The sequence below is a fragment of the Prunus persica genome, chromosome G1 (genome assembly GCF_000346465.2).
Source record: "Prunus persica cultivar Lovell chromosome G1, Prunus_persica_NCBIv2, whole genome shotgun sequence".
NCBI classification, from domain to species: Eukaryota; Viridiplantae; Streptophyta; class Magnoliopsida; order Rosales; family Rosaceae; genus Prunus; species Prunus persica.
In genome coordinates, this window is record NC_034009.1 from 2,809,390 (window position 1) to 2,836,838 (window position 27,449).

General features: G+C 36.3%; 4 protein-coding genes across 8 annotated transcripts; 2 read left to right on the forward strand and 2 right to left on the reverse strand.

The window, feature by feature from the left end:
• On the forward strand, positions 10,860-15,784 carry LOC18793812 (pre-mRNA-splicing factor SLU7). 5 transcript variants are annotated; one of them, XM_007222271.2, is made up of 10 exons: positions 10,860-10,968; positions 11,855-12,018; positions 12,112-12,224; positions 12,817-13,230; positions 13,367-13,502; positions 13,616-13,915; positions 14,699-14,915; positions 15,089-15,192; positions 15,339-15,407; positions 15,509-15,784. In XM_007222271.2, exons 1-10 carry the CDS (start codon positions 10,953-10,955, stop codon positions 15,584-15,586), a joined length of 1,611 nt encoding a protein of 536 aa, XP_007222333.1. In that variant the 5' UTR covers positions 10,860-10,952; the 3' UTR covers positions 15,587-15,784. The 5 variants fall into 5 exon arrangements, with proteins under 5 accessions (XP_007222333.1, XP_020411368.1, XP_020411367.1 ...); XM_020555779.1 differs by having other exon boundaries at positions 12,112-12,164; XM_020555778.1 differs by lacking the exon at positions 12,112-12,224 and adding an exon at positions 12,413-12,480.
• LOC18788836 lies at positions 16,493-17,758 on the reverse strand. The gene has a single exon (XM_007227606.2). It carries the CDS (start codon positions 17,464-17,466, stop codon positions 16,792-16,794), a length of 675 nt encoding a protein of 224 aa, XP_007227668.2. The 5' UTR covers positions 17,467-17,758; the 3' UTR covers positions 16,493-16,791.
• Positions 19,728-24,408, forward strand: LOC18793998 (protein tas). The gene is made up of 7 exons (XM_007222704.2): positions 19,728-20,175; positions 20,273-20,356; positions 20,493-20,653; positions 21,471-21,588; positions 21,966-22,101; positions 23,127-23,305; positions 23,686-24,408. The coding sequence occupies exons 1-7, from the start codon at positions 19,873-19,875 to the stop codon at positions 23,923-23,925; spliced, it is 1,221 nt and encodes a 406-aa protein (XP_007222766.1). The 5' UTR covers positions 19,728-19,872; the 3' UTR covers positions 23,926-24,408.
• Positions 27,045-27,449, reverse strand: LOC18789245 (tubulin beta-4B chain). The gene has a single exon (XM_007224553.2). It carries the CDS (start codon positions 27,447-27,449, stop codon positions 27,045-27,047), a length of 405 nt encoding a protein of 134 aa, XP_007224615.2.

Consider the following 27,449-nt stretch of genomic DNA (forward strand, 5'->3'; position numbering starts at 1 on the left):
AAGCAAAATCATAGTCATTTGACAGCCACACAAATTATAAGTCATACCATAATAGAAACCAGGAGAGAACATGGAGGACAAACATAGAAACAACAGTAAAAAGACCCATGAGAAGCACTCCATTTCAACTCAGAACCTGACAAAGAAAACCTCCTATGACCAAACATAGTTCTTTGGTCAGTGCAAAGTAGAGAAAAGCACCACATCCCAACAACTACCACCAACGTCACTGCTGCCGACGCCTTTAAAACATAGACAAAACATCAGTCACCAAGTATTACAACTCTCCCAAGGAGAGACACAATCCAGCATCACTACTGTGGCCGCTGCTGAGACAAATACAATACCAGCCATCTGGAACACTGCAAAAACAACCAAACAAAACAAACAGACAAACAGACCTAGATCCAAATAGATCTAGACTATCTGGGGAGGGGAATGGGAGGAGAAGAAGGGATAAAAGGAAAGGAAAATATGGGAGAAAAAGAAGAGGAGATGAGGAGAGAAAGGGAAAGATAGGCAGAGGGGAGAATGGGCAGTGGCCACCTCCCTCACTTAGCTTCCTCGCAGTTGGTTGTCAGCAAGGAGAAAGAGGATCAGAGTGCGGCTCTTCTTTACTTGAACTTAGTTTTCTAATTTTTCTTCATGATCTATACAAGACCTTGTTGTGTTTGATAACTAGCAAACATGTTATTGGCCAACTGATTGCGAAATAATGTCCACTTATTACAAGCTTGCACACTTGTAATTCCTTTTTTGGTGTTGTTATGAGTTTCTATTGGCATACTTGTTATGTCACAATCAACCAAATCCAATAATTCTGAATCTCGAGCTTCTAACACTGGATCATTACACTTGCTCAACATATATGAAATTATACAACACACAACAAGCATTGATGATTCTTATGTGTGTGTTTACGTCAAAAAAGGAGGGTGTTCGTAAAATACTCCACCTTTTCTTCAACAACCCAAACGTTCTTTCAAACATTCTTTCATTTCTTCTTCTTCTTCTCGAGCACATTTCTAGTGAAATTCTATAGAATTATCCATCCTTTCTTCACCAAACCTGAGTTGAGGGCCTAAAATCAAAGAGATAAATTTCTCATATCTAACTGCTTTAGAATTGAAGAAAAGCAATACCAGAAAAGAAGATAGTGCAAACACTAAAAAGATCACTTCAGGTGGGAGAAGAAGAAAAACCACTTAGATTAGCATATAAACCAAATCCAACTGGAGAGGTAAAACAAGATGTAGAAATAACCAAAACTTGAGACCAAAAGTAATCAAACAATTTGGAGATGATAAAGTCGACTACTATTTAGTTGATGAGAAAAAAGAGAGTAAAGAAGGGCGCAAAATTATAACATTCACATGGATTCCAGTCCAAGCATGTAAGAAGATTGCAAGTTTCATTCTTTCCCTATAGACTGTTTTCAATTGCATGGATCAAGAATGAGAAATTATTTCAAGAATTTAGAACAATTGGCCAAAACGTAAATTGGTATATAACCAACATGTTATAAAACAATACTACTGCTCATTTAAAAAGAAGCACAGGTATATTTTTCAAAAGGAAAAAATTATCAATGGTATAATATATATATATAGTAAAAGTAAAAGTTGCCAAGCATCATGAGCATTGAAGAAATGCATCTGAACCCGTGCATTCATCAATCTGAAAGCCGTGTTCTTTTTGAGATTCCCCGACAAAGTAAAAGTTGTTGCACTCAGTAAAAGTAAAAGCTTTCGCGTGCTCCTACAGTTACTTTCTCACAAGCATCCAAAGTTGTCAGCTCACCAAAAGCTATCTGAATTTGTATTGTTTGACTATTTAAGAAGGCCTTGGCCGCTGTCTTCTTCAAAATGTAATTTAGTACACTATAATTTTCTCAGTTTTAAAAGGTTCTATCAGTACCAGTACTCTGAAGAACTGAAGTGGTGAAACTTAGGATCTTTGTAAGTGTTTTGCATTCTCCAAGTAATCAATATATTTGAGATATTTTGAGAATTACTTATTTTGATTAATGCTTATTTTCATTACATCTATTTTCATATATTCATTAATTTGATTCATCCATAAGTTTTGTCTTGCCTGTTCTATAATCTCTGCATCTACACTTGCCTTCATTGTTCTTCTTTCTCTCACTGGTTCTAGACCCCTTCTGGTATTAGAGCCGTAAGCGTTGAAGAGTTAGTCTAAGTATGCAACTCATCCAACCCAAGTGGCTGGTTTAGGTTTTCTGAGTTGTAAAGTTTTCAGTTTCTTCTTTTCTTCTTCTGGTTTTTCAGTTCACCTGTCCTTCTCTCTCTTGGTGTCCGAATCGTAAGACCTATTCCAAACAGTAAGTCTCAGAGATACCTGAGCGATAGTGGCATTAGTAGGAGGGCGAGAGAATTTTAGGTGTCCTGTTACCCATGAAGCCTGTATTAGAAGTTTCTGTTCACTTTCTTCTTTAGGAGTCTAAACCCAGAACCTTGAGTAAATATGAGTCGTTTTCTTAGAACCAACTCTTACAGTTCTAGCAGCTTTGGAGCCAATAGTAGTCTCCCAGAGATAGTAAATGAAGAACAAATTGAATATGAGAATAATAGTAATTTAGATTATAAAGATTGGAATATACCTCAAGTCCCCAGTCAAGACATCTATAAGAAAAAATGGTCATTGTCCAGCTTTAAGTCAATCACCCATGTTAAGACAGTTAAACAGGTCTATGCCTTAAGTAAAAATCATGAGACATGTCAATTACTTAATATTGAGTCAATAAGAAAACATAAAATTGGTGGAAACAATTTTCTTCATATTGGTTTAGTACAAGTTGCCATTAAACCTTTAACCAGACTAGGATTAAAAGCTTCTATCCTTCTCTGTCTGCGTGATGCTAGATTTAATAATTTTAATGACAGTACGTTAGGAATAATTAAGTCCAGTCTTTCTAATGGCCCAATTCATTTTGATTGTTATCCAGATTTTACAGTCAGCTTGAGCGATCCACATATATTAAAAACACTCACTTTGAATATTAAAACTGAAGGTTATGATGTTTTACCAGGAAGCCAACCCCTAGCATTAGTTTACAGAATATATTATAAAGTCACAGGTACAAACATGAATTTCCAAGCCTTAAACAAGAGTCCAAAGAGTCAAACATTATTAATTCAAAGTCATACGCCTGATGCTACAGTTAGCGTTCCTCACTCTATCAAATGGTCAGATGTCACTCTTCCCACTAATTGGACCTTAACCACTGAAATTCCTCCAGTTCCTATCCAACTTAGTCTTAACGATTTAGATTCTATACAACAATATTTGGACGGTACAGTTAAAATCAATTTTGGTCACCAAGCCTCTCAGAAATCAACAGTCCAGTTACAACAGTTGCCAACACCGGGTCAGTCCCAGAGACATGTCCCTGCCAGACATTATTTTGCAGCCTCTTCCTCTACCCTAGAACGAGACCTAGAGTTAGAGAAAGCTTTAATTGATTTAAAATTAGAATCACTAAGAAAAACTGCACAAGTCACTCAGCCTGTCTATGGAAAAATACCAGAAGATAATAAATCTGAGTCCCCTGAGTCACCCACTCAATCTGATTTTGTCGAAGCCGGTTTCAAAATTGAAAACCAACTCCGAACACTTCATAAGAAGTTTGAAATTAATTGGAAAAAATTAGAAAGTCACTTACATGCTTTTGAAAATCAAGCAAGAAGAGATAATTACCACTTAATAATCTCAGATAGAGCCAAAAGACAACAGATATTTAGTGAATGGAAAGAATATATGCGCATTGCTAAAATTGAAATTTATTATCTTGATTTTGTAGAAAGCCGATATTTATCTAATAAATTAAAAACTTTAACTCAAGAAAATTGTGAAAAAATAGATCACACTAAAATTCTTGCTAGTCACCCTCCAGTTGAATCTATAGTTATCCAGCACCAGAATGCACAAGTTATTGCCAGTCCCTTTAAGATCCTTGACTTAGAAAATAAAATGGTAATTGAACAAAATAATTATACAAATCAAAGCTTAGTTGTCATAGGTAAACAATTAGACAAGATAGAAACAAAAGTTGACAAATTACTTCCAAAAGAAATTTCTGTTAAGCCGTATGACCAGAAACCATTAGTCACCTTCCAAGACCTAAAATCCAGTCCAACTTTTAAAAAAAGAACCACAATGAAAAAATCGAAAAAATGTTAGAAGAATTAACTCCAACCAAACGGAAAGATAAAGAAAAAGTTGAATCAAGCGTCAAAGTCTTAGGAATTTCAGAGTCACCTTTCACTCTTCATCACTCATTTGAGTCTGAATCAATTGTTAGCATAGATACTGAGTCTAGTAACATTTTCAAAATCGAAAATGAGTTTAAAAATCTTGAGCTTAAACAAAGACCACAAGTACAAAGATTAACAAACAGAGTCAGCCCTACTAGCCTCACAAAAAATTGGTATCCTAAGCCTACGCCACCTGATATCCAGTTCAAAGAACGAAATACTCAAAGTCAATTTTCTGTTTCTTCTAATAAATTATATGAATGAAATATTGATGGCCTTTCTGAACAAGAAATCCTTAATAAACTCCAACACATATCTATGGTCGCTAATAGTTACATTACCAATCACAGTTTCAGACAGTCTGAAATTGTTCCCTTGTTAGAAACAGGTTTCACAGGAACTCTTCGTTCTTGGTGGGATAATCACTTGACTTATGAGTCTAAGCAACGAATAATTCATGCCCTTAAACGTTATGAAGATGGTCTTCCTATTTTTGATGAACAAATAGGTCAAGGCATTGAGGATGGAGTCAACACCCTGCTTTTCACAATAGTTGACCATTTTATTGGAACACCTAGTAATACTACTGCCAGAATACATGATCAATTGAGTAATCTAAGATGCCCTAAATTATCTGATTTTAGATGGTATAAAGATGTGTTTATTTACAGAGTCATGGTTAGAGAAGATAGGAATCAACCTTTTTGGAAAGAAAAATTTGTTAATGGACTACCAAATTTATTTGCCCATAAAATCCGATCAACCCTTAGTAATGAACAAGGTCATATTGATTGAGATAGTCTAACTTATGGAAATATGATCAGTACAATTAATCAAGTTGGTATGAGAATGTGTGTTGATATGAAAATTGGTAAACAAATCCAATCTGAAAGAAATTCTGCTAAATACGAATTAGGTAATTTTTGCGAACAATACAGTTTGATGTCTATTCCTCCATCTAGAAAAAATAAGTCTAGTCATCCTAGCCGACAGTATCGAAAAACCCGCCATTATTCACGTAGAAAACAGTCATTCCAACATAATAATGAAGATAAAGAATTTTATAGTAAAAAAAGATTTTCCCTCAGAAAAATTGGAAAAAGAGTCACAATAAAGAGAAAAATAATAGCTTTAAGAAAAAGACCGACAAAAGAAAAGTAAAATATTATAAATGTCAAAAGTACAGTCACTATGCTAATAATTGTAAAGTTAAAGACAGAATCAAACAATTGAAAATCATGGATGAAGATAAAAACAAATTAATCCAAGTTCTTGAGTTAAGAAATTCTGAGTCCAGTGAAAACGAAACCATGGTTAGCCATGCTGAATCTTCCGAAATATATTCTTCCGAGTCACAACCCAGTTCCCCAGAATCCAGTTTGGTTGCCAAGATAATTGCTGTAAGTCTAAATCAATCAGTGTCTTCACCAAACAGAAAGAACAACAAGAACTATTAATTGATTTAATAAGAAAAATTGAAAATCCTGATTTAAAATATGAATATCTAAAGAAATTAAGAAAAGTCATCAACCAAGAAGAACCAAAACAATCTACCCAAAAAATAAATCTGAGTACAACTCTAGAAAAATTTAAGAAAAAGAAAGAAGTCACCTTACAGGATTTACAATTCGAAATAAAATCAGTCAAAAAAGAAATCATTGAGTTAAGATAAATAAGTCAAAAATTACAAACTGAAAATTATGAGATAAAACAAAATGTGATCAATCTATTAGAAAAGAAAATTTCTGAGTCTAAGCCAGAAAGCCCCACTAATTCAGATGAAGAAAATTCTATTCAAGAACAAGCCGTTAATTTAATTAAACATGTAAATTTTAGGAAATGGTATGCTCGAGTCACTATATTTGTCAAAATCTTTGAATTAAACACAATTGCCTTATTTGATTCAGGAGCTGACCTTAACTGCATTCAAGAAGGCCTAATTCCTACCAAGTACTATAAAAAGTCCAGAGAATCATTAAGCACTGCCTCAGGAAAATCACTCCAATTGAATTATGAAATCCCTAAAGCCCATGTCTGTCAAAATAAAATCTGCTTTAAAACTTCTTTTGTCTTAATCAAAAACATTACTGATGAAGTTATCTTAAGTTTACCATTCATTGCACTCTTGTACCCTTTTCAGGTTGAGCATGATGGTGTTATTTCTACTTGTTTAGGGGAAAAGATTAAGTTTGAGTTTTTGAGCAAACCCGAATTACATGATTTAAAAGAATTACAGAAAAATGCAGTCACCAAAACAGTTCAGGTCATCCGAAACAAAGATAAACATTTAAGATTTCTCCAGGAAGAAGTTAAAGCTAAAAGAATTGAGCAACAACTAAGTCATAAGTCTTTACAATCACAAATACGACAATTTGGAGAAAAACTAAAACAAGAAGTCTGTTCTGAGTTACCCAACGCGTTTTGGCATAGGAAACAACATGTTGTCAGCCTTCCCTATGTCAAAACCTCTAGTGAGAAAAATATTCCTACTAAAGCACGACCCATTCAAATAAGCCAAGAATTGATGAAATTTTGCAAAATTGAGATTACCGATTTACTTAAAAAAGGAATAATACGTAAGAGTAGGTCACCTTGGTCTTGCCCTGCTTTCTATGTCCAGAAAAATGCTGAATTAGAACGTGGTGTTCCAAGACTAGTCATTAATTACAAACCGCTTAATACTGTCTTAGAATGGATTAGATATCCAATCCCTAACAAAAGAGATATAATTAACAGATTAGAAAAATCAGTCATCTTTTCTAAGTTTGACATGAAAAGTGGATTTTGGCAAATTCAAATTTCTGAGACTGATAGATATAAAACTACTTTTGTTACTCCCTTTGGTCATTATGAGTGGAATGTTATGCCCTTTGATCTTAAGAATGCTCCTAGTGAATTCCAGAATATAATAAATGTGATCTTTAATCCTTTCAGCCACTTTTCCATAGTTTACATTGATGATGTGCTTATATTCTCTGCGTCCATAGAACAACACTGGAAATATCTGTATAAGTTTCTACAGATAGTAAAACAGAATGGATTAGTTGTCTCTGCTAAGAAAATTAAATTATTTCAAACCAATGTGAGATTTCTTGGGTTTAATATCTGACAGTCACAGATTAGTCCCATAGATCGAGTTATCCAATTTGCCGACAAGTTTCCTGATCAAATCCTAGAGAAAGGTCAACTCCAGAGATTTCTAGGATCTCTAAATTATGTTTCTGACTTTTATCAAAATCTGAGAAAACAATGTAAACCTTTATTTGATCGTCTCCAAAATAATCCACCTCCATGATCGTCTGCTCATACTGAAATTGTCAAACAGATCAAAGCTCATATCAAGACCCTTCCCTGTCTTGGTATTCCTTCTACTAATTCATTCAAAATTGTTGAAACAGATGCTTCTAATGTAGGTTATGGCGGCATCCTCAAACAAAGAGTCAATTCCAACCATTTTGAGCAAATTATTCAATTCCATTCTGGCACTTGGTCCCAGTCTCAAATTAATTATAGTAATATTAAGAAGGAAATATTATCTATTGTACTATGCATTAATAAATTTCAATATGATTTATTAAATCAAAATTTTTTAGTCCGAGTTGATTGTAAGTCTGCTAAGCATGTATTAGAAAAAGATGTTCAAAACATTGCATCCAAACAAATATTTGCACGTTGGCAAGCTATTTTGAGTATTTTTGATTTTGATATTGAATATTTGAGAGGAAGTGAGAATTCTATTCCTGATTTCCTTACCAGAGAATTTCTACAGGGAAAACAATGGCAGAAAGAAGAAAAGAAAGAGAAAAAGATGATAAACAAAAAAGTCAAATTGGTCAATCAAGCCAACCCAGTCAACCCCAGTCACTCCGAGCCCTCACATCATCAATGAGTCAAGCTAAATATGAGCCTCCTTCCCAGATCATCCCCTTCCCGGGATGCTCTCCTATCCAAATCAGTAACAGGTTTGCCAACCTAGGAGCCACAGTCGGCCAGGTTCGTCTTAGTTTCCAGTCTGCTCTAATTTCTAGTCATGATCCTTTCCAGGATATTGCTGTCACTAACCCCCCAGTTGCTTCTTACCATAAGACATCCCCATATATGGTCAAAAGTCATAGTCACTTGTTCGTCATTGAGTCCAAATATAATTTAATCGTTAATCCCATCACCATTGCTAAATCCTATTTTCCACCTAATAATCATTTCATTCCCTCAGCACCATTTAAGAATCTAAAATATTACAGAAATATCCTTGATGAGACCCATTCTATCACCATTAAGCCAATTAAAGACAGAGAAAATCCCCTTATCATCCTCTATCATTCACTTTATATTCACCAAATTATCAATGAAAATGAATGGAGTAGTCACCCCTATGATCTCAAAGTTCTCCAATCAGAACTTCAATATAGCTATTATGATTATATCGAAGCATGGTATTCTATCTTGCTTCACCAAACAGTTGATTTCAGTCACTCCTGGTTCTTAAATTTTGATAGCAAATTCAAGAGTCATTTTCCTTACTGGTTCAATCACTGGTGGGAAAAACATGGTCCAGTCATTGATTTATTTCCTCCTTCTATGCAAGAATTAGTCAATTATTTTAGTAATAAAAATAAGTTCAAAGAATATGAGCTGTTCTTCCCCAACCTTCTCTATTTTGTTGCCAAGTATAAAGTCCCTTGGATCCTCAAATGGTCATATCATGTTAATTGGGAAACCAGAGTCCTATCTCGCCAGTTTTCAATTAAATGGTGGGATAAATTTAAACTTGAGCGTATTGCAGATTATGTTTATTCTGATTTTCCTCCAATCAGGAATCTGCATTCTAAGAAAAAGAGTTCCCCTACCATATTACACTCTTCTCTCCCAATCGAGGGAAGATCTAAGTCTGAATTATAAGAAATAGCTCGCCAATTAATGCTCCAAGCATCCCAAATGAATGATGATGCAGATAGTGATGTCTCCCCTGCGTCACAAACACCTATTAGTCAGCCAAAGCCAGTCAGTCAACAGACTCCTGCCCCAAAGATTCGCTGTATATATATATATCGAAGATGTTTTACTCAAAATCGTTTTTCATATCTTATCTTTCTCTCTTTTTCTCCAAAAGACATTTGGAGTTTTTCAACCTATCATTTTTCATGATATTGAACTGGAGTCATAAGTAGAACATCTAAATATAAAAAGGGAAGTACTTATGTATATGGGCTAGCATAATGTTGGAATTATATTGGGAAATACAAGACCTACCCAGTGCGTTATGAAAGGTGCAAAAGTTGTCTAAATAGAGCAGACTTCGCAAGCTTTGTCCTTTCAATCGAGGAGCTATAATTTGAATGCAAAGCTGCCTTTTGAAATACTCAAATGTATATTTTTTTACAAAACTTCACACAAATAACGAGTTTTATGGGTTACATTTGAAATTCATTGATGATTTGATGTTGATTCACAAGAGAACTTATGATTTGCTCACTCGATTAAGTTCTAAAGCTGTTAATGGATGTATGTATGCTAATGGGTTCTTACACATATCGAGGAAGATTGAAATTTTTGATACAGTCGAATGTACTAAGGACCTTTCTAATGTTGATTGTGAGGAACATATTTGTGACTTTTATTTATTCTCTTATTTTCCATATAATATATTATCAAGTTTCAATTGACTTAACTCACTTAATTAAGGTTGGTTAAACTTTCTTTTATTTTTTGTTGTTTTCTCTTCACCTATAGTTTGTTTGGATTTGTGAAATTTTGATTTATTGTCTTTATTGAGTTTAAATCGGTTTCCCACTTTTTGCATAGATTACCAAACGAAAAAAGTTGTAAATATTAATGTTTTGGTCCTCTCGGTTATTGTGGCATATATTGTGAGTTCAAAAATTTTTATATATATTATGTGAGAGGTCCTCTCATACATGAAATTCTGACTCAGTCACTAATCTAGTTGTATTATTTTCCAATTTGTTAAGACATATTTGAAGCTGAAATTTTCCATCGCCCAAAATAAAAATGTTGTTGGTCCGATATTGATTTTTGGTTCTACTAAATAACTGTGGTCATAAAAATTCAACTTTGAACATCGTCAAATAAAATAAAAACTATACTGCAAAACCAAATGATCATTCAAAGGATGCTACAAAAGAAGGAGACGCAAATGTAGAGAAGTAATTCTAAGATGCGATTCATCTATATATATAAAGCAAAAGGCAGAGAATGGTGAAACATTCAAAATACCAGAAAATGCCATTGGTTAATGCAAACATTAAGAATTAAAATTATTAATTAAATGAGGATAATATGGTAAATTCACAATTTTTCATATTAAAAAAATTAAAATTAAAAGAAAATTCAGATAATGGATCCTATTTTTATGGAACACAACTATCCATTATCTTTTTTAATTCTAAAATAAATTTAAATTTTTTTTTAAAAAACCTCTCACAGACGCAGAAGCGCGTGCAGAGAGGCTAGTAACAAAAAATAGAATGATCATCTCATAAAAGGACCGAAGTCGGTGCGAGTAAAAACACCGTAACCTTTCCCCCGGGAGCACCTCATATAAAAAGAACTCGCCAACTGGTCACCAACGCTTCGAAAATCGCTTTCGTTGTTCCTCTGTTTTTCCGGAAGAGTCTGGTCCTTTCTCCTTTGGTGCTTCTATTCCTGCATTCAGTTATGGCTACGGCATCAGGTAAAGCTACAGACTTTACAACTCTCGTTGCCCCCAATTTCTCGAATATCGCTGCCTTTTAAATCGAAATGACGACTTGGGTTCTTTGTTGGCCAAATTTTAGACGCTATACAATGTAGAATTGAAATAAAAGGCTTAAAATTTGAGGAAATTTTCATTGTTTCGCGTCAATTTTGAGAAGTATGGTTTGGGTTTAATTTGTTGTTTGTTCTTTTGCTATAGCCTATATGCAATGTACCTTGTCTCTGTTATTAAAGGTTCGATTTTGGGATGTGTGAATTGTTGGGGAAGATTGGTCTAGGTTGCTGCTGGCTAACCATGAATATAATAGCACCCCATTTATTGAAAATTAAAAAGGATTGGGTGTTTATTATTTTTGAGATACATAATAATACGATGTTATGAGATGAAGATGTATAGATATAGAAATCAAAAGTTAGGATTTGTGTTTATGTGTGACTTTTATGTGAAGCTTCACCGGTGCAACGCTGAGGGATGACAGTAGGTGGACGTAGGATGGGATTGAGAAATGGTATTTCAGATATCTATCTTTGAACAATAGTTGGTGATTGGTGAATGAAAATGATCCCTTTTGCTAATTTCACAATGTACTAGCACAAATGTGGGTGATTTTTAGAGTATAGTTACCGAACAATACAAAAACGTTGTTTGCGTAAACTAAAGAACAAAACATCATGTTCATATTAATGCTTCACGAAGGTGTATCTTCGTTCCAATATTGGAGTGAATAATTTCAATTCAAATTCTTTTTTTATATAAATGTTGCAAGAAAATTTGCCCTGGTAATTTAAACTTCAGCGAGAAAGTTATATCATAATTTCATTGTTTTCTAAAGTTTTGTTATTCTACTTCGTGGTGTGTGCAGTGGCTTTCAAATCAAGGGAGGATCATCGGAAGCAGATTGAATTGGAGGAAGCACGTAAAGCTGGGTTAGCACCAGCTGAAGTTGATGAAGATGGGAAAGAGATTAATCCTCACATTCCTCAATATATGTCATCTGCGCCTTGGTATCTTAATGCTGAGAGACCAGTAAGCTAACATTTAAAGATTTGTAAACCCTTTCTTACTGAGATGTCAAAGCTGCATATGCTTATGGGGATTTTTCTTTCTATTACTGTATAGAGTTTAAAACATCAAAGGAAATGGAAATCCGATCCGAATTATACAAAATCCTGGTATGACAGAGGTGCAAAGATTTATCATGCGGATAAGTACCGGAAAGGAGCATGTGAAAAGTATGTGGATGATGCATTGCTTATAATATTGGTCCCTGATTGTTTTTCCTGCTATCATACTTGCTAATTAAATCTCGAATATAATATTTAGGTTCGATAATTGTAATGCATGTTTAATGATCACGTCTTTCCACCGGGGAAGTCATTTTCTGTGTACAGTTGATAATGGGAAAATGCTTTTCGTATAGGGAATGACAAGATTGCTGATGGTGTTATGGGCTCACAACATTCGTATATCCACCAATGTCCAACACTGGTTTGTTAGCTGATCAAATAATTTACATGCCTTTACTTGATAGTTCTCAGATTTATGAGGGTTCCATGAGTTTTTTGGGGGACATTCTGTGGTTAAATTCATGAATGCCTAAAAACAAATTTTTGTCTGGTTTTGTATAGTCATATAATTATTTCAGCAAACAAAAGTTTGTTTATTATTTATTTATTTATTTATTTGGGGATAGGATCATAGGAAACATGTTTTAGCTCGTGAATTTTTTTTTAAAACTCTTCTACATTCCTGTATTCTTATCATGTGCCGTGTTGAGTTGGGATTCTTGTAGTACCTCGGGTTTTCATCGTTTGCTTTTTACAGCTGTGGGGCCATGACACATAGCGCTAAGTCCTGCATGGAGAGGCCTAGAAAGAAAGGAGCAAAGTGGACAAATTTTCACATTGCACCTGATGAAAAGATAGAGATGTTTGAGCTGGATTATGATGGAAAACGGGATAGATGGAATGGTTTTGATGCAGCAACTTATGCTCGTGTCATTGAGAGATACGAAGCAAGGGATGAGGCTAGAAGGAAATACCTGAAGGAGCAGCAGCTGAAAAAGTTGGAGGAGAAAAATAATAAGCAGAATGTGGAGGAGGAGGTTAGTGATGATGATGAGGATAATGATGCTCTGAAGGTTGATGAGGCCAAGGTTGATGAAAGCAAACAAATGGATTTTGCAAAGGTTGAGAAGCGTGTTCGAACAACTGGTGGTGGAAGCACTGGAACTGTCAGGTACGTATTGCAATTTTGTTTGCTTTCTCCTTGATTGTCTGTATGTCGCTTAGTAAGAAACATATCTTATTTTGTGTATAACCTTCCTCCAAAAGATGTTATATGCCTTATTTGATTTTAATTTCTCTTGGCTCAGAAATTTGCGTATTCGGGAGGACACAGCTAAATATCTGTTAAACCTTGATGTCAATTCTGCTTATTATGATCCTAAAACCCGATCCATGCGTGAAGATCCTCTTCCTGATGCTGACCCGAATGAGAAGTTTTATGGAGTGAGTGCCTCTGGAAATTGGGGAATATACTTGGAATATTTTTTTTAAAAACTTTTTCCTTTAATATAGTGTCTGTAACAAACAATTGATTTGACAACTTGCAATTGTTACAGGGAGATAACCAATACAGAGTTAGTGGGCAAGCTCTAGAGTTCAAGAAACTTAATATTCATGCATGGGAGGCATTTGAAAAAGGACAAGACATCCACATGCAGGCTGCTCCATCTCAAGCAGAATTGCTGTATAAAAACTTTAAGGTCATTAAGGACAAATTGAAGTCACGAATGAAAGATGCCATCATGGAGAAGTATGGCAATTCTGCAACCGAAGAAGTACTTCCCAAGGAGCTTCTTTTGGGACAAAGTGAGAAACAAGTTGAATATGATCGTGCCGGCCGAGTTGTAAAGGGCATGGTATATATGAAATTAAATTCATTCTCAAATAATCAGCTCTGTTTTTGGATTTTGCCTCGCGTTGTTTATATTTGTACCATTTATGTTATGCAAAAAAAAAAAAAAAAAGAAAAAAAAAAAAGGGCTTTGCTTTAGGAGTATATGTGTGTGCATGCCTCCAAGTGTTTGTGCGTTTGCAAGTTTCTGCTCCATCTTGCAGTATTATGCATCTATAATTTTTTTAAGAGACATATTAACAGTTTTAATATCTTCCAGTTCATATTTTGGTACTAGTCAATATTTTCATTGGGATTACTTTTCAAAATGTGACTGTTCCAGAGAATGTGATATATGGTAGTGGACCAAAATTATTTCCAAGCTATTTAACCCCACCTTAGTGTGGCATTGCTTGAGCCTCTGAAATATCATGTGTGGATATCTATTTTTATTGTCAGTTATATGTGGACTTCATGATTATTGGATGATAAATGTTTTGAAGGAATTTATAGCAAGTGCTGTTTTGTTAGAGCAGCATCCATGGTGCTGAAGTACAGTTATAAATTTTAAAGTCTTTTGGTCTGGTGTAGATTGTTCTGTTCTTTCTATTAATGCTACATGCAAAGTAGCGTAAATATTGTTTGCTAAACCAAGTATTTTGTTTATTAGATTAATTGATCTACCTAATTGTCTTCCACCCAAGTTGTTCATCTTCAAAATATACATGATTTTCTTTTAAACTTTTATATGTAGCGTTTTGAATGCAAATTTAACATTTTTTTTTTCTTTTCTGGTTTTCTTTTGAAGGAGACTTCCCTTCCCAAAAGCAAGTATGAAGAGGATGTTTACATCAATAACCACACAAGTGTTTGGGGATCATGGTGGAAGGATCACCAATGGGGATACAAGTGTTGTAAGCAAACAATTCGGAACAGTTACTGCACTGGTGCAGCTGGAATTGAGGCTGCTGAGGAAGCAGCAGACCTAATGAAGGCGAATGTTGCCCGCAAAGCAGCCTCAGAAGGTTTGTACCTTTCATACTGTGGCTGGTTTTAGTATGCCCTTTATTTCATTTACAGTTTGTGCTTATGATATTGTCTTCCATTTATATGTTGATAAGTCTTGCTAGTTTGATTATATGTTGATTTTTATACAAAAAGTTCCAATCTGATTGGATCTTCAAAATTGATGATGCAGAGATGCCTACTCCAACAGAAGGGAAAAGGCTTGCTACTTGGGGAACTGATATACCTGATGATTTGGTTCTTGACCAGAAAAAACTTGATGATGCTCTTAAGAAGGTGATCTTGTGGCTTAAATTTCCAAGTTACCTCTCTTAGTGTCATGCAATATATTTTAAGATGGAATTGATGTGACTCAAATTTCACGTCACCCTATTTTTCCTGAACTTTGTTGGTTGTTTGCTCATGTGTTTTTATTTTGGCAGGAGGATAAGAGAAGAAAGGAAGAGAAGGATGAAAGAAAGCGTAAATATAATGTTAAATGGGATGATGAGGTATAAGGATCTCATTATACTTCAATTGGTGATATATCGCTCGATTGTTAGTATTTAGCCTTTTTGATAAATGTCTTTACACCATGCAATGCATTTTGTAGGTTACTCTTGAGGAGATGGAGGCATATCGGATGAAAAAGATACATAACGATGATCCCATGAAAGATTTTCTGCACTAAGTGTCAACTGGGTTTGCCTTTCTTCTGGATACTGTAAGCTTGAATAACTTAAGTAGCATTTTTTGTTGGTTAAGCTTGGAGAAACATTTGCAGAAACCTGCTGTTGTCTGAGCTCTTTGGACCTTGCTGTTTTGTGTACATCTGTAGAACAATGAAATCATACAAGGAAAAAAAATAAAATAAGTGTATTCTCATGGATATTGGGGTTTGGGAATTGGGATTGAGTTCCTTCATTGTTCATAGTGATGCCAATTGCTTCTAAATAGCTCATGTGGTGCACTAATGGATTTGGCTGCATAAAGCCGCAGTAATTAATTAAATAATTTAAAAATAAAATAGTTTCCTATGGGACAATTCACCATTAATTTACTTCAACAAATCATTAATAAAAAATCATGGGAACTGTATCCAAAGCAAGTAAATAACTAATGAATGATTTTGATATTATCTATATATATAAAGCAAAAGGAAGAGAATGGTGAAACATTCAAAATACTAGAAAATACCCTTGGTTAATGCAAACATTAAGAATTGAAATTATTAATTAAATGAGGATAATATGGTAAATTTACAATTTTTCGTATTAAAAAAATTAAAATTAAAAGAAAATTCAGATAATGGGTCTTATTTTTATGGAACACAAATATCCATTATTTTTTTTAATTCTAAAATAAATTTAAATTTTTTTTAAATCAATGTGCAGGCTTGGGTTTAGAGCAGTGTGTCCATCTCCTTACAGTCGAGTTCAATATCCATTTTCCGTAGATTAGAGTTGTTATGCCATCACTTGTGTAAAATAAATAAAAAGGACTTACAACCAATGTGAGATTCCACCATTAATGTCCTTCAATAATTGACTTGCCAAGAGATAATCAAGTAATTCATTATGAGCCTGTGCACTCTTTAAAATACTCAAACGAAAATCTTTTATTCATGTTTTCGATCAATACACCAATCCACACGAGCAATCCATGTATGTGTAAAACCAAAAAAATAAAAAGAAAGATTAAAAGGAAAAGAACCTAAAGTTTCTACACATCTTCACACTATCTGCAGCAGGAACCACTGCGTCAATCACTTCACCTGAAAGCCACAGCCAAAAACTCACAAACCTTCAAGCTTCTTGTATCACTTCCAACTTTTGTATTGGAAAAAAAATGAAACAAACAAATCGAATAATAAATCATAATCAATATATAATCAATTTAGGTACTCCGAGCCAACATCTCTTGGAACTCAAGAAGGGACTTCTCCTTCTGAAGTTTCATGTCTTGCCTAAACTTGGTAATGAACTCCTCTGCCCTCTCATCCACCACTCGCAGCTGTGGTGACTTAGCAACCACTGCCTGCCATGCATCTTCAACGCTATACAAACTCTTTTTATCTCTTGCTACAGCCTTCCCATCACCGTTATCCTCGACCACTTGTTTCCCTTTGCTTGTTTCCGCCTGCTCACCTGAATGCTGGTTCTTCTTTGTGTCCTCATAGACGGCGGCAGGCTCTGCAAAGAGCTCATCTATGTGTATGGCTGCAGAATTCTTATTATGAACAACCTTGTTGTGGTACTGGTAGCTAGATCTACCTAGTGCATGGCCCATGTGGGATTCAAAGGCCTCATAGTGATGGTTGTAAAACTGGTCTCTAGGAAAGGTAGAGGAAGCTTTGGTGAGAGCTCGGAGTTTGGATGGGATGAGGAAATGGAACTTGCTTCGCAAGGCACGGAGGTGTCTGGTGGTTGTTTCGACAGCTTTGGGGATGTTGAGCTTGTGGAGTTTTGATTTTAGCTTGTTGGTGAAGCTCTTCCAGGACTTCTTGGCGCAGCCAAGCTTCTTTGCCAGCACCCGGCGTGACATAGAAGCATCAGGTCGTGACGAGATCATTGTTTCCTCTCTAAGCAAGGACTTGGTTGCAAATGACAGGCTATGAGGCCGTGATGATGGCACTTAAGGAAGAAGCTTTGATACCTTACTCTTGTATTCTGGTTTGCTAAATGTTCTTGGTTTTTGAGAAAATTGCTGGAAATGCCATTCTAGTCACAGCAGCCAGCCAATAAGAAAGATTCAGCTTGTGGGATGCCAATGGCAAAGCAGTAATAAAAATTCAATCATTAGGTGTTTGCTTAGCAAAAGTGGTCTTCACTTTCGGCAAAGCTTGGAGGCCCCAGCTTGGAGCAAGCTTGGGTCCTAAGTTTGGTGAGAGACGAAGACCAGCCAAAGTGTATTTAGTATATGTTAGTTCTGTACTGTAAAGCAATCATTTAATTATTTTGGGTTGTAATGGTGGGGTTTCCAGTATGTGTCACCTTGTGTTTGTTTTGTTGTGGGCTGTAGAAACTGCATGATATGACAATTTTCTACAGCTCTTCTTTTTCTGATCACCAACTAGTTGCAGTATACGAGTAGTTGAGTACAACAACTACACATATTCTCTCTCCTTATAAGGTTATAGAAAAATACAACATTTAATTATACATGCAGATTCGAATTCACATTTTGGTCAGAACCCAGTAAAATTTTAGGTGAATTAGTGTGATCTAAATCTTGATGAGGGTGACAAAAAGGTCTGTATTGATGTATTCTTATGCATGAGGTCCCTTTTCATATGGGAAATTTTGACTTCAGAATTTGTCAGTATTGTTCTTAGATCAAGAAATTGTACCACGCACGAATTAGCTTGTTTTGCTCTTTCATACTCTCAAAATTTGGTTTGGATTGAGGAGGGGCCAGAATGATTTGTTTCGATCTTGGATAACGAGGATGCATTGGTTTCTTCTTAATTGTTAAATGGAAGTTCACCAAGAAGAATATAGAAGGCTTTGGGGTCCTTCAGAAGAAATTTGAAGAATATTGTCCCCTCACCATTTGTATGATTTATCATAAATTTAATCAGATGCCAGTATGCCTTCTTTCAAAACCCAACAGATACTTAATTCTAAACCCAATACATAAGTCACTTTTCCAACCAGGTAAAGGCGGTGCCTTATACTTGCCTTTTCTCTTTTAGCTCCATCAAATCCAGGGCTTTGGGCAACCATGTATGTACGGCAAGACACTAGCTTTTCTAGCTTGTAAAAAAGGCAAACCAACTTGAAACGTTTCAAAGTAGAAAGAGAGTGGCCATTTTTCTTCTGATTTGCTTTCCAGGTCAGTGTAACACAACCCTTCACACAAATCCCTAGTGTGATCTCGACCTGATTGCTTTAAGCTCTACTTTTTTTTTTTTTTTGGTTAAAAGATGGGGCCATGCCCAAAAGAAAACACTAAACTACAGTCCGAAGCCTACAGAGACGACGCAAGTCATCAACAACAGTGGACCTAATACTGTTGGGAAGCACATGAAAGGTACAGAGACCCAAATCAAGGCAAGAGCCCAAGTTAACAAGTCTATCGGCCACCATATTACATTCACGATAGACATGATAAATAGAGCAGCCCCAACATTTTTTGATGTAGTCTTGGCCTCCCCATAACAATGTAGCAAGAGGGTGGAGGGCATCCACAGCTTTATTGAGAAGATACACTGCAACGGCTGAGTCAGATTCCAGCACAACATCACTGCAGCCCATATCCCAAGCAGATTTTAGACCAAGTTCTACTTTTTCGTATGCATAAAATGGTCCACTTAAAAAGAGTTCTTCCGGTGTGATCTCGACCTCTCACACCAAATTTGATCTTGCTTATCTCAAGCACTGAAATCATGGTGTATCGCTGGTCTGTTTCTCTTATCACCCTAATTATAGACTAATCATGTATTTAGAGTCATAAAAATTAGTTACCCAATAAAAATGGGTGTTCAAAAATGTAAAGTTACACGTCGAAAACTTCACAAAATAAAATACCATATACTGAGTGGTTCACATCAAAATCTTTTATATAAAATGCCGCATATACCAAACCATGCAGGTAGTTAAGTTGTTTAAATAATTGAACAACAACACATAATAAGCTTCATCCTTGAACAATCACACACACACGAAAAAAAATAAGAAAAAAAGGAAATATTTGTCAATAGAACTTTCAGGATAGAAACTTGTGACGAAATCAGTGACATAATCAACTTAAGCTAATGAAAGAATGGCTGGTGTCCGGTCCACGTACACCAGCCAATTATGATATTATGAAAGTCTTGTTGACCCAATTATGGATGTCCGGTCCACGTACCCAAGCACTTCCTCTCTCCTTAACACACGTGTGTCACAATGTGTGTCACAGAGCTCCATTGATTTTTGAAACGGTTGGAATTCGACAAGGCCTAAGCAGCGGAGCAAGAAAGCCTTATCGGTCACCATGGCCTCTTGCCCTACCGCCTTTTTCTGCAACCACGCAGCAACAGCAGCACCGTGGTCATCTTCCAGAACCGGAACCAGCAGAAGCTTCTGTAGGCGGAGCTCTGCGAAAGCAACCATCAAAGCCAAGCTCGACCAGAAGACGTCGTTGCAGTACAAGAAGCTCGGAGACTCAGACCTTGTAATTAGCGAAATCACTCTGGGAACCATGACATTCGGCGAGCAAAACACAGAGAAAGAAGCTCATGAGATTCTCAGCTACGCATTCGAAAATGGGATTAACGCTTTGGACACTGCAGAAACCGTAAGTGCTTGTAGATTGCTTGAATTTTGTTGGCCTCAGTTTAAATTTGTTTCGTTTGGGTTTTGATTAATGTTTAAATCTTTTTTGTTGGTTGCAGCACCCATTTCCAATGAAGAAGGAAACTCAGGGAAGCACTGATCGTTTTATCAGCAGCTGGCTCAAGTCTCAACCCCGTGATAAGGTACTTGATGGTTATGTTGTCACATTGAATTAGGACCATTGATTTGGTTGAATGATGTCTGAATGTGCGGTCCTGGTTCACAGTGATAACAAGGCAAGGATCATCATTTTAACTCATTACTATGCTGTGTAAACAGGTTATTTTGGCAACAAAAGTAGCTGGGTATTCGGAGACGGCAAGTTATCTGCGTGACAATGCCAAGGTCTTGCGGGTGGATACTGCAAACATTAAGGAAAGTGTAGAGAAAAGCCTTAAGCGCCTTGGCACAGATTACATTGATTTAATACAAATTAATTGGTAATTTATGCGTTGGTACACTCATAACTAGAAAAAGAGTGAATCACACAACTCATATTTAACTGGACTCACACTCTAATTGCAAAATTGTTCTTTTTTTCCAACTCATAAAATGAACTTAGGACTGGGTCAACTTTATAGTCTGTTTTTTATTAGACATTTCAAGCGTCTTTTAACTCTACATTTTGCTTGTATCTATGAAGTATGAACTGAAGATCTTGGCTATGAAGCAAACTCGAGTCCTTTGGTAAGGACTGGTTTTCATGCTGTTCCATTTTTGTTTTGCCCTCTCCTAATCGAGCAATCAAACCAACCATTCTGTTCGAAAACTTTTAAGACTCTAAATGGAAATTGGTCATGTGACATTCATATGAACACTTAACACATCATTGGACAAGTTTGTCAATTTTTATGTACTAAATTTACAAGTAACTTCCATTTCCATTGAAGAAAGTAAGCTGAAATAATTATTTCACTTTGGAAAATCATTAATTAACGTAGGTTGGGAGTGCAAGAAATAATGATAATAATAAGTGAGTAACAGAAAATGTATATTTCTCCATTCATTTGGTCTGGAACCCTTCCATATTGATTCACATTTCCATTCTTAGAATCACTTAAAAGCAGGGGTAAAGGTAAACTAAGCAATAAACCAGCACAGTTACTTCTTTTTGAATTTGAAGGCTTCCAATTTGTCTCATGATATGTTGGAATGACTAGTGAAGATGTTTGCTCTTTACTTTTCAGAAAAAGAATCTGGATGTTAACTAGTTTAAGGTGGTGATATCCGGAAACTAAAGTATTTTGTTTAATCCAGGCCAGATCGCTATGCGCCAATATTTGGTGCGTATTCTTATGATTTTTCCAAATGGAGACCAAGTGTGCCATTCGTGGAGCAGCTGAAGGCTTTTCAAGAACTCATTGATGAAGGAAAGGTAACAACTATTCAAACCAATGAAAGTTTTGACTTTCGGGTTCAACTGTAAAGCACCTGCATCAGAGGTGGAAGTTATGTAAAAACTATTAATATTTTCAAGACTTGTTATAATGTGAATTCAAACATAGCATCATAGTTCTCTTGAGTTTGTCTTTGTGAATTCCTAGTTGTGTCTGCATCAATGTAGATGGAACATACTGGGGATTTATGAGTTGGTACACTCATACCTAGAAAAGGAGTGAATCTTGAAAGCGTAACTCCTGAGATGATTCATGAATGTTACTAAAAATTGGAGTGTTGCATGCTCTGTGTAACTGCTTGATGTCACTAAGCATCTTTAACTTACATGATATAGATTCCTTTTGAATGGTATAGGTACGCTACATTGGTGTTTCCATTGAAACTTCATATGGAGTGATGGAATTTGTACATGCAGCTAAAGTTGAAGGACTACCAAAGATCGTCAGTATCCAAAACAGTTACAGTCTGCTAGTTAGAACTCGTTTTGAAAGTAAGTCATATTCTGATGCTGTGAGTCAGCTTGACATAAAACTTGCTGTTGATATTTCTCTTTAGATAGTTATATCAACTCCATGATGTGAATAGGCTAGTTAATACATCAAAATATGTTTGAACTAAGTATAATATACCTAAAATGGTAAAGTAAATGCCTCCATTTTCTTTGATTACTAATTTGCAATCTTAGTCCTTTGAGACACATTTAAATAATACAATATGGTTCATTAGTTGTTTCCTTTCTGTCAGTTTGTTTGACTGTCTTTAACCAATCTTTGCTGAACTTGTTGAAATTACAGTGTTTTACTTGTTTGAGTGCTAAGCTAAGTTATACCTACCTCACTTGACCTATATCTTCTCATGTATTGGGATGTCGACATGGTTGGGCTGTGCATCCAACCTGTTGCTTTTACTGTGTTGAGGAGCGTAAAATCCCAACTAAATCAACGTGATTGATTCTGAATATTGATCATTGATCTGTACAGATATTTAGTTTATTTCCTTCCTTTTATGTAGACGTGTACATTAAGGAATGATTCATTCAGGCTAGTTTTCAACACCCTAATTGGCTATTGTATTTGTATAAAGGTTCTGTACCTCATTCTATTTTATAATCAATACATACGAATTATCAATTCTTTCTTGGTATCAGAGCGGGTTAGCCCACGTGTTAAAGTCCAACGGCCACACGTGCTCAACGTCACCCAATAAGTGTTGTGCACGTATTAAGCTTGAAAATTCACCACCCGTGCGGGAGCGTATGAGAATGTGAAGGTAAAAAGTCTCACATTGGAAAGTTGAGAAACCTAGCAAGGGCTTATAAGGAGTTGAGCTACTCCCCAATTGCCAATTGATTTTGGGGTGGAACCTCAACTTCCTTCATACTGATCGACACCTTTGTTGTGTGCATTGGATAGAGATGTTTACATGATGCCATGTTTACCTTTACCCTCCCTGTTTTTTGTATACCATTCTCTTAACTTCATTGAGTTTGTAATTCTATTACTTGATTATTTGCAGTTGATCTTGTTGAAGTTTGCCACCCGAAAAATTACAACATCGGCTTACTGGCTTATTCTCCACTGGGTGTTGGAACTCTTACTGGAAAGTACATAGATATCAATTCCGAAGCTGCGAAAAAAGGGAGGCTGAACCTTCTCCCCGGCTACATGGAAAGATATAACAAATCTATTGCCAGGGTACGTTAATATTCAACATGTCATATAGATAATAGATCATGTAGACTAAATTCAAATAAACACCAAACATGCACGATGTATTTAGTTATTTTATTATCTAATAAAAATATGAACTGCTCTGATATGGGGATTTATCATCAGTGTTTACTGTTGATTTGAATAAAGCACAAGTAGGTTGATTGCTTCCAACTTGTCGTTGGATATATTAAAAACCATGGCCGGACAGCAGCATGAAATATAGTTTGTACACTGGATGTTTTGGAAATAGTTGGTTTGCCTTGCTTGATGAGTTACTTTATGTTCTGGATATAGATTGATGAGGATAATTTCCATTACAGCTTGTTGATTTTCTGCCTTAATGTTACTTTTTCTGTTTTCAGGAAGCAACAATAAAGTATATCCAGACAGCCAAGAAGCACGGGCTAACTCCGGTTCAGCTTGCACTTGGGTTTGCACGGGACCGTCCATTTGTGACAAGTACAATCGTTGGTGCAACTTCTGTGAACCAACTGAAGGAAGACATTGATGCTTTCCTGTGGACAGAGAGGCCTTTGCCACCGGAAGTGGTGGCTGACATTGAAGATATTTTCAAGAGATACAAAGACCCTCCCATGTTTTGAAAAAAAGTAGCCTAGGAAGTGTAATTATTGTTTTCACTTCACGTGTCTGGTTTAGATGACAATCGAAGGTCAATGATATCCCTTGTTTGACCTTGGGAATTCCGGTTTTGTGCGGTGAGCAGAAGCATGAGATTAACAAGGCCTCGACTTCCTTTTCAGGAATTTTCTGTATCCTCCTTTGTTTTCTTTTTCTTTCGTTTCCTCTAATTTGCGCAAGTGTTATCTTCATGCTTGATAAACTGTCAAGGTTGATCAGTATGGCGGGGCGGGGTCTGTATTTTTCGTTTCTTTCTTCTTTCCCTTTTCACCAATGGAGAGCCTGGGTTAACATACTCAAATGGTGTCATGTCGTGTTCAATTTGGTTCACATATATTATGAGGTAAAGTTAGAAAATTAGGATATTGTCAACATTGATCTGCTAATTTCATGTAATTGTTGTATCATATTAAAAATTGCTACATTTAACTCCAATATTTTGCTTCGATCTTGGATGACGAGGATGTATTGTTTTCTTCTTAATTGTTGAATGGAAGTTTACCAAGAAGAATATAGGAGGAAGGCTTTGGGGTCCTTTAGAAGAAATTTGAAGGATACTGTCCCCTCACCATTTGTATAATTTATCATAAATTTAATCTGATGCCAGTATGCCTTCTTTCAAAACCCAACAGATACTTAATTCTAAACCCAATTGGTAAGTCACTTTTCCAACCTGGTAAACGCGGTGCCTTATACTTGCCTTTTCTCTTTTAGCTCCATCAAATCCAGGGCTTCGGGCAACCACGTATGTACGGCGCGGCACTTGCTTTTCTAACTTGTAAAAAAATAACTTGAAACGTTTCAAAGTAGAAAGAGAGTGGCCATTTTCCTTCTGATTTGCTTTCCAGGTCAGTGTAACACAACCCTTCGCACAAATCCTTTGTGTGATCTCGACCTGATTGCTTTAAGTTCTACTTTTTCTTTTTCTTTTTTTTGGGTGAAAAGACGGGGTCATGCCCAAAAGAAAACATTAAACTACAGTCCGAGGCCTACAGATACCACGCAGGTAGGGATCGCAACGGGTCCGGTAGGGGACGGGTATGACAATACCACCCCTGTCCCCGCTCATGAAAGGTACAGAGACCCAAATTAAGGCAAGAGCCCAAGTTAGTAAGTCTATCAGCCATCATATTGCCTTCACGATAGACATGATAAATAGAGCAGGCCCAACATTTTTTGATGTAGTCCTAGCAGCCCCATAACAATGTAACAAGTGGGTGGAGGGCATCCACAGCTTTATTGAGAAGATGCACTACAACGGCTGAGTCAAATTCCAGGCACAACATCACTGCAGCCCATATCCCAAACAGATTTTAGAAACCAAGTCCTACTTTTTCGTATGCGTAAAATGGTCCACTTAAAAAGAGTTCTTCTGGTGTGATCTCGACCTCTCACACCAAATTTGATCTTGCTTATCTCAAGCACTGAAATCATGGTGTATCGCTGGTGTGTTTTCTCTTATCACCCTAATTATAGGCTAATCATGTATTTAAGTTTGGCATTGTTGTGCTGTGAAAATAATCGCTGTCAGATTTGCTGTGAGAGAAATCGGATGTGAGATAAAACAGTTTGGCATTTGGTAAAATTTTTGTTAAAAGTGTTGTTGGTATTGATTTTACGCATAATTAGAAAATGATTGCCACATAATCATTAAACCCAGCGTCTCTTCGAAACTTATTCTTGCATAATCAAAAAATGAAAGCACATTATTAGCTGCTTTCCCTTGTAGCTTTCTCTCACAATAATTTTTAACAATAAGTAATTTTCTTACAGTTTACCAAATGGGTTGGGTTTCTCAAAATTTTTTAAAAAATCACTTATCACCCCAAATAAACAATGTCAAACAGGTACTTAGGGTCATAAATTTTTTTAAAAATATAAAGTTACACGTTGGAAATTTCACAAAATAAAATACTATATGATAAGTGGTTCATTTACTAATAACATCAAAACCTTTTATATAAAAATGCCGCATATACCAAACTATGCAGGTAGTTAAATTGTTAAAATAATTGAACTACAATACATAATAAGCTTCATCCTTGGAACGATCACAAAAAGACAAAAAAACAAAAAAACAAAAAAACATATGGGAAACATTTGTCAATAGAAGTTTCAGGATAGAATCCTTTCATCATTGCGAGAAACTTGTGACGAAATCAGTGACGTAATCAACTTAAGATAATGAAGGAATGGCTGGTGTGCCTACCCCTTTCAGTCAAATACGGCGTCTGTTTCCCAACGCATTGTGAGAGAAAAACACTACAAATACGACAAGAGCAAGCAACAAACAAAGAAAGATGATCTTGTTGTAAATGTGGAGCCCAAATGCCTATAAATAGGGCTTCTCCATACTTGTAATAACACACAGATATACATGATAGAGAACAAACATTCTCTTCTATTCCTTCTCTCCATCTCAATTCTCTCTCCAATTTCTTCTAGATTTATAACACGTTATCAGCACGATTCTCTAACCAGCTGAGTTCTCTGAAAAAACCCAGTCAGATAAACCAACACACACAGAGAGAAACAGAGAGAGGAAAAATGCTAGATCCGAGAAATGATCTGCTACCTCCACCTTCATCCCCCACCAACTCCTCCATTTCTTCTTCTGATCTCGACACAGAGCCAACAGCGCCGAGACCCCCAAGCCAACAACAACCTTCTGGTCCTTTAGATCTGCTGCTATTGAATCAATTCCAAATAAAGTCACTGGCTCAAATAACTCCACTTAACCACGTTTCTTCCTCTTCTTATTCTGTTCGACACCTAATCCAGACTCTCTCTTTCGTTTCCACGAAATATTTTTGTTTGCTGCTCCTACTTGCATTTTCTTTTCTCTGAAATAAAAAAAAAAAACGAAAGCAAAGGGATAAACCCAAGAGGAGGCGAATCATGACCATGATTGTTCACTCGAAGCTCAACTTCATTGTGCTTTGCTTCTCCACCTTGTTCCTGCTTCTACCATTCACTTAGGCTACGGATGTCAAATATTGTGGTCAGACAGATGAATATGCTGTGAAGGTCCAGGGAGTCGAGATATTGCCTGACCCAGTGGTGAGAGGCAGGCCAGCTACCTTTAACATCTCGGCCTCAACAGGCAGTCACAATTCTCGGCCTCCTTGCGAACAACATCGAGAACGGAATCGATCAACTCGGCACCTTCGGTGTAATGACCTTTGGCCCAGTTGTTGCCGGCACCGGACTGGCCGAAGACGAAGTTGTCAGGGCGGAAGATCTGGCCGTACGGACCGGATCGGATGCTGTCCATGGTACCGGGCTCAAGATCCATGAGGACGGCGCGAGGGACGTACCGGCCGCCGGAAGCCTCATTGTAATAGACGTTGATCCTCTCGAGTTGAAGATCGGAGTTGGCGTCTCCACGCGGAGTACGATGGAGTTGTTGTGTATGGGGGTCCGAATGGAGGGTACTCCAAGGGTGGTACTGTGAGGACTTCTCTGGTGTGTAAAGAAAAGGGTCCAT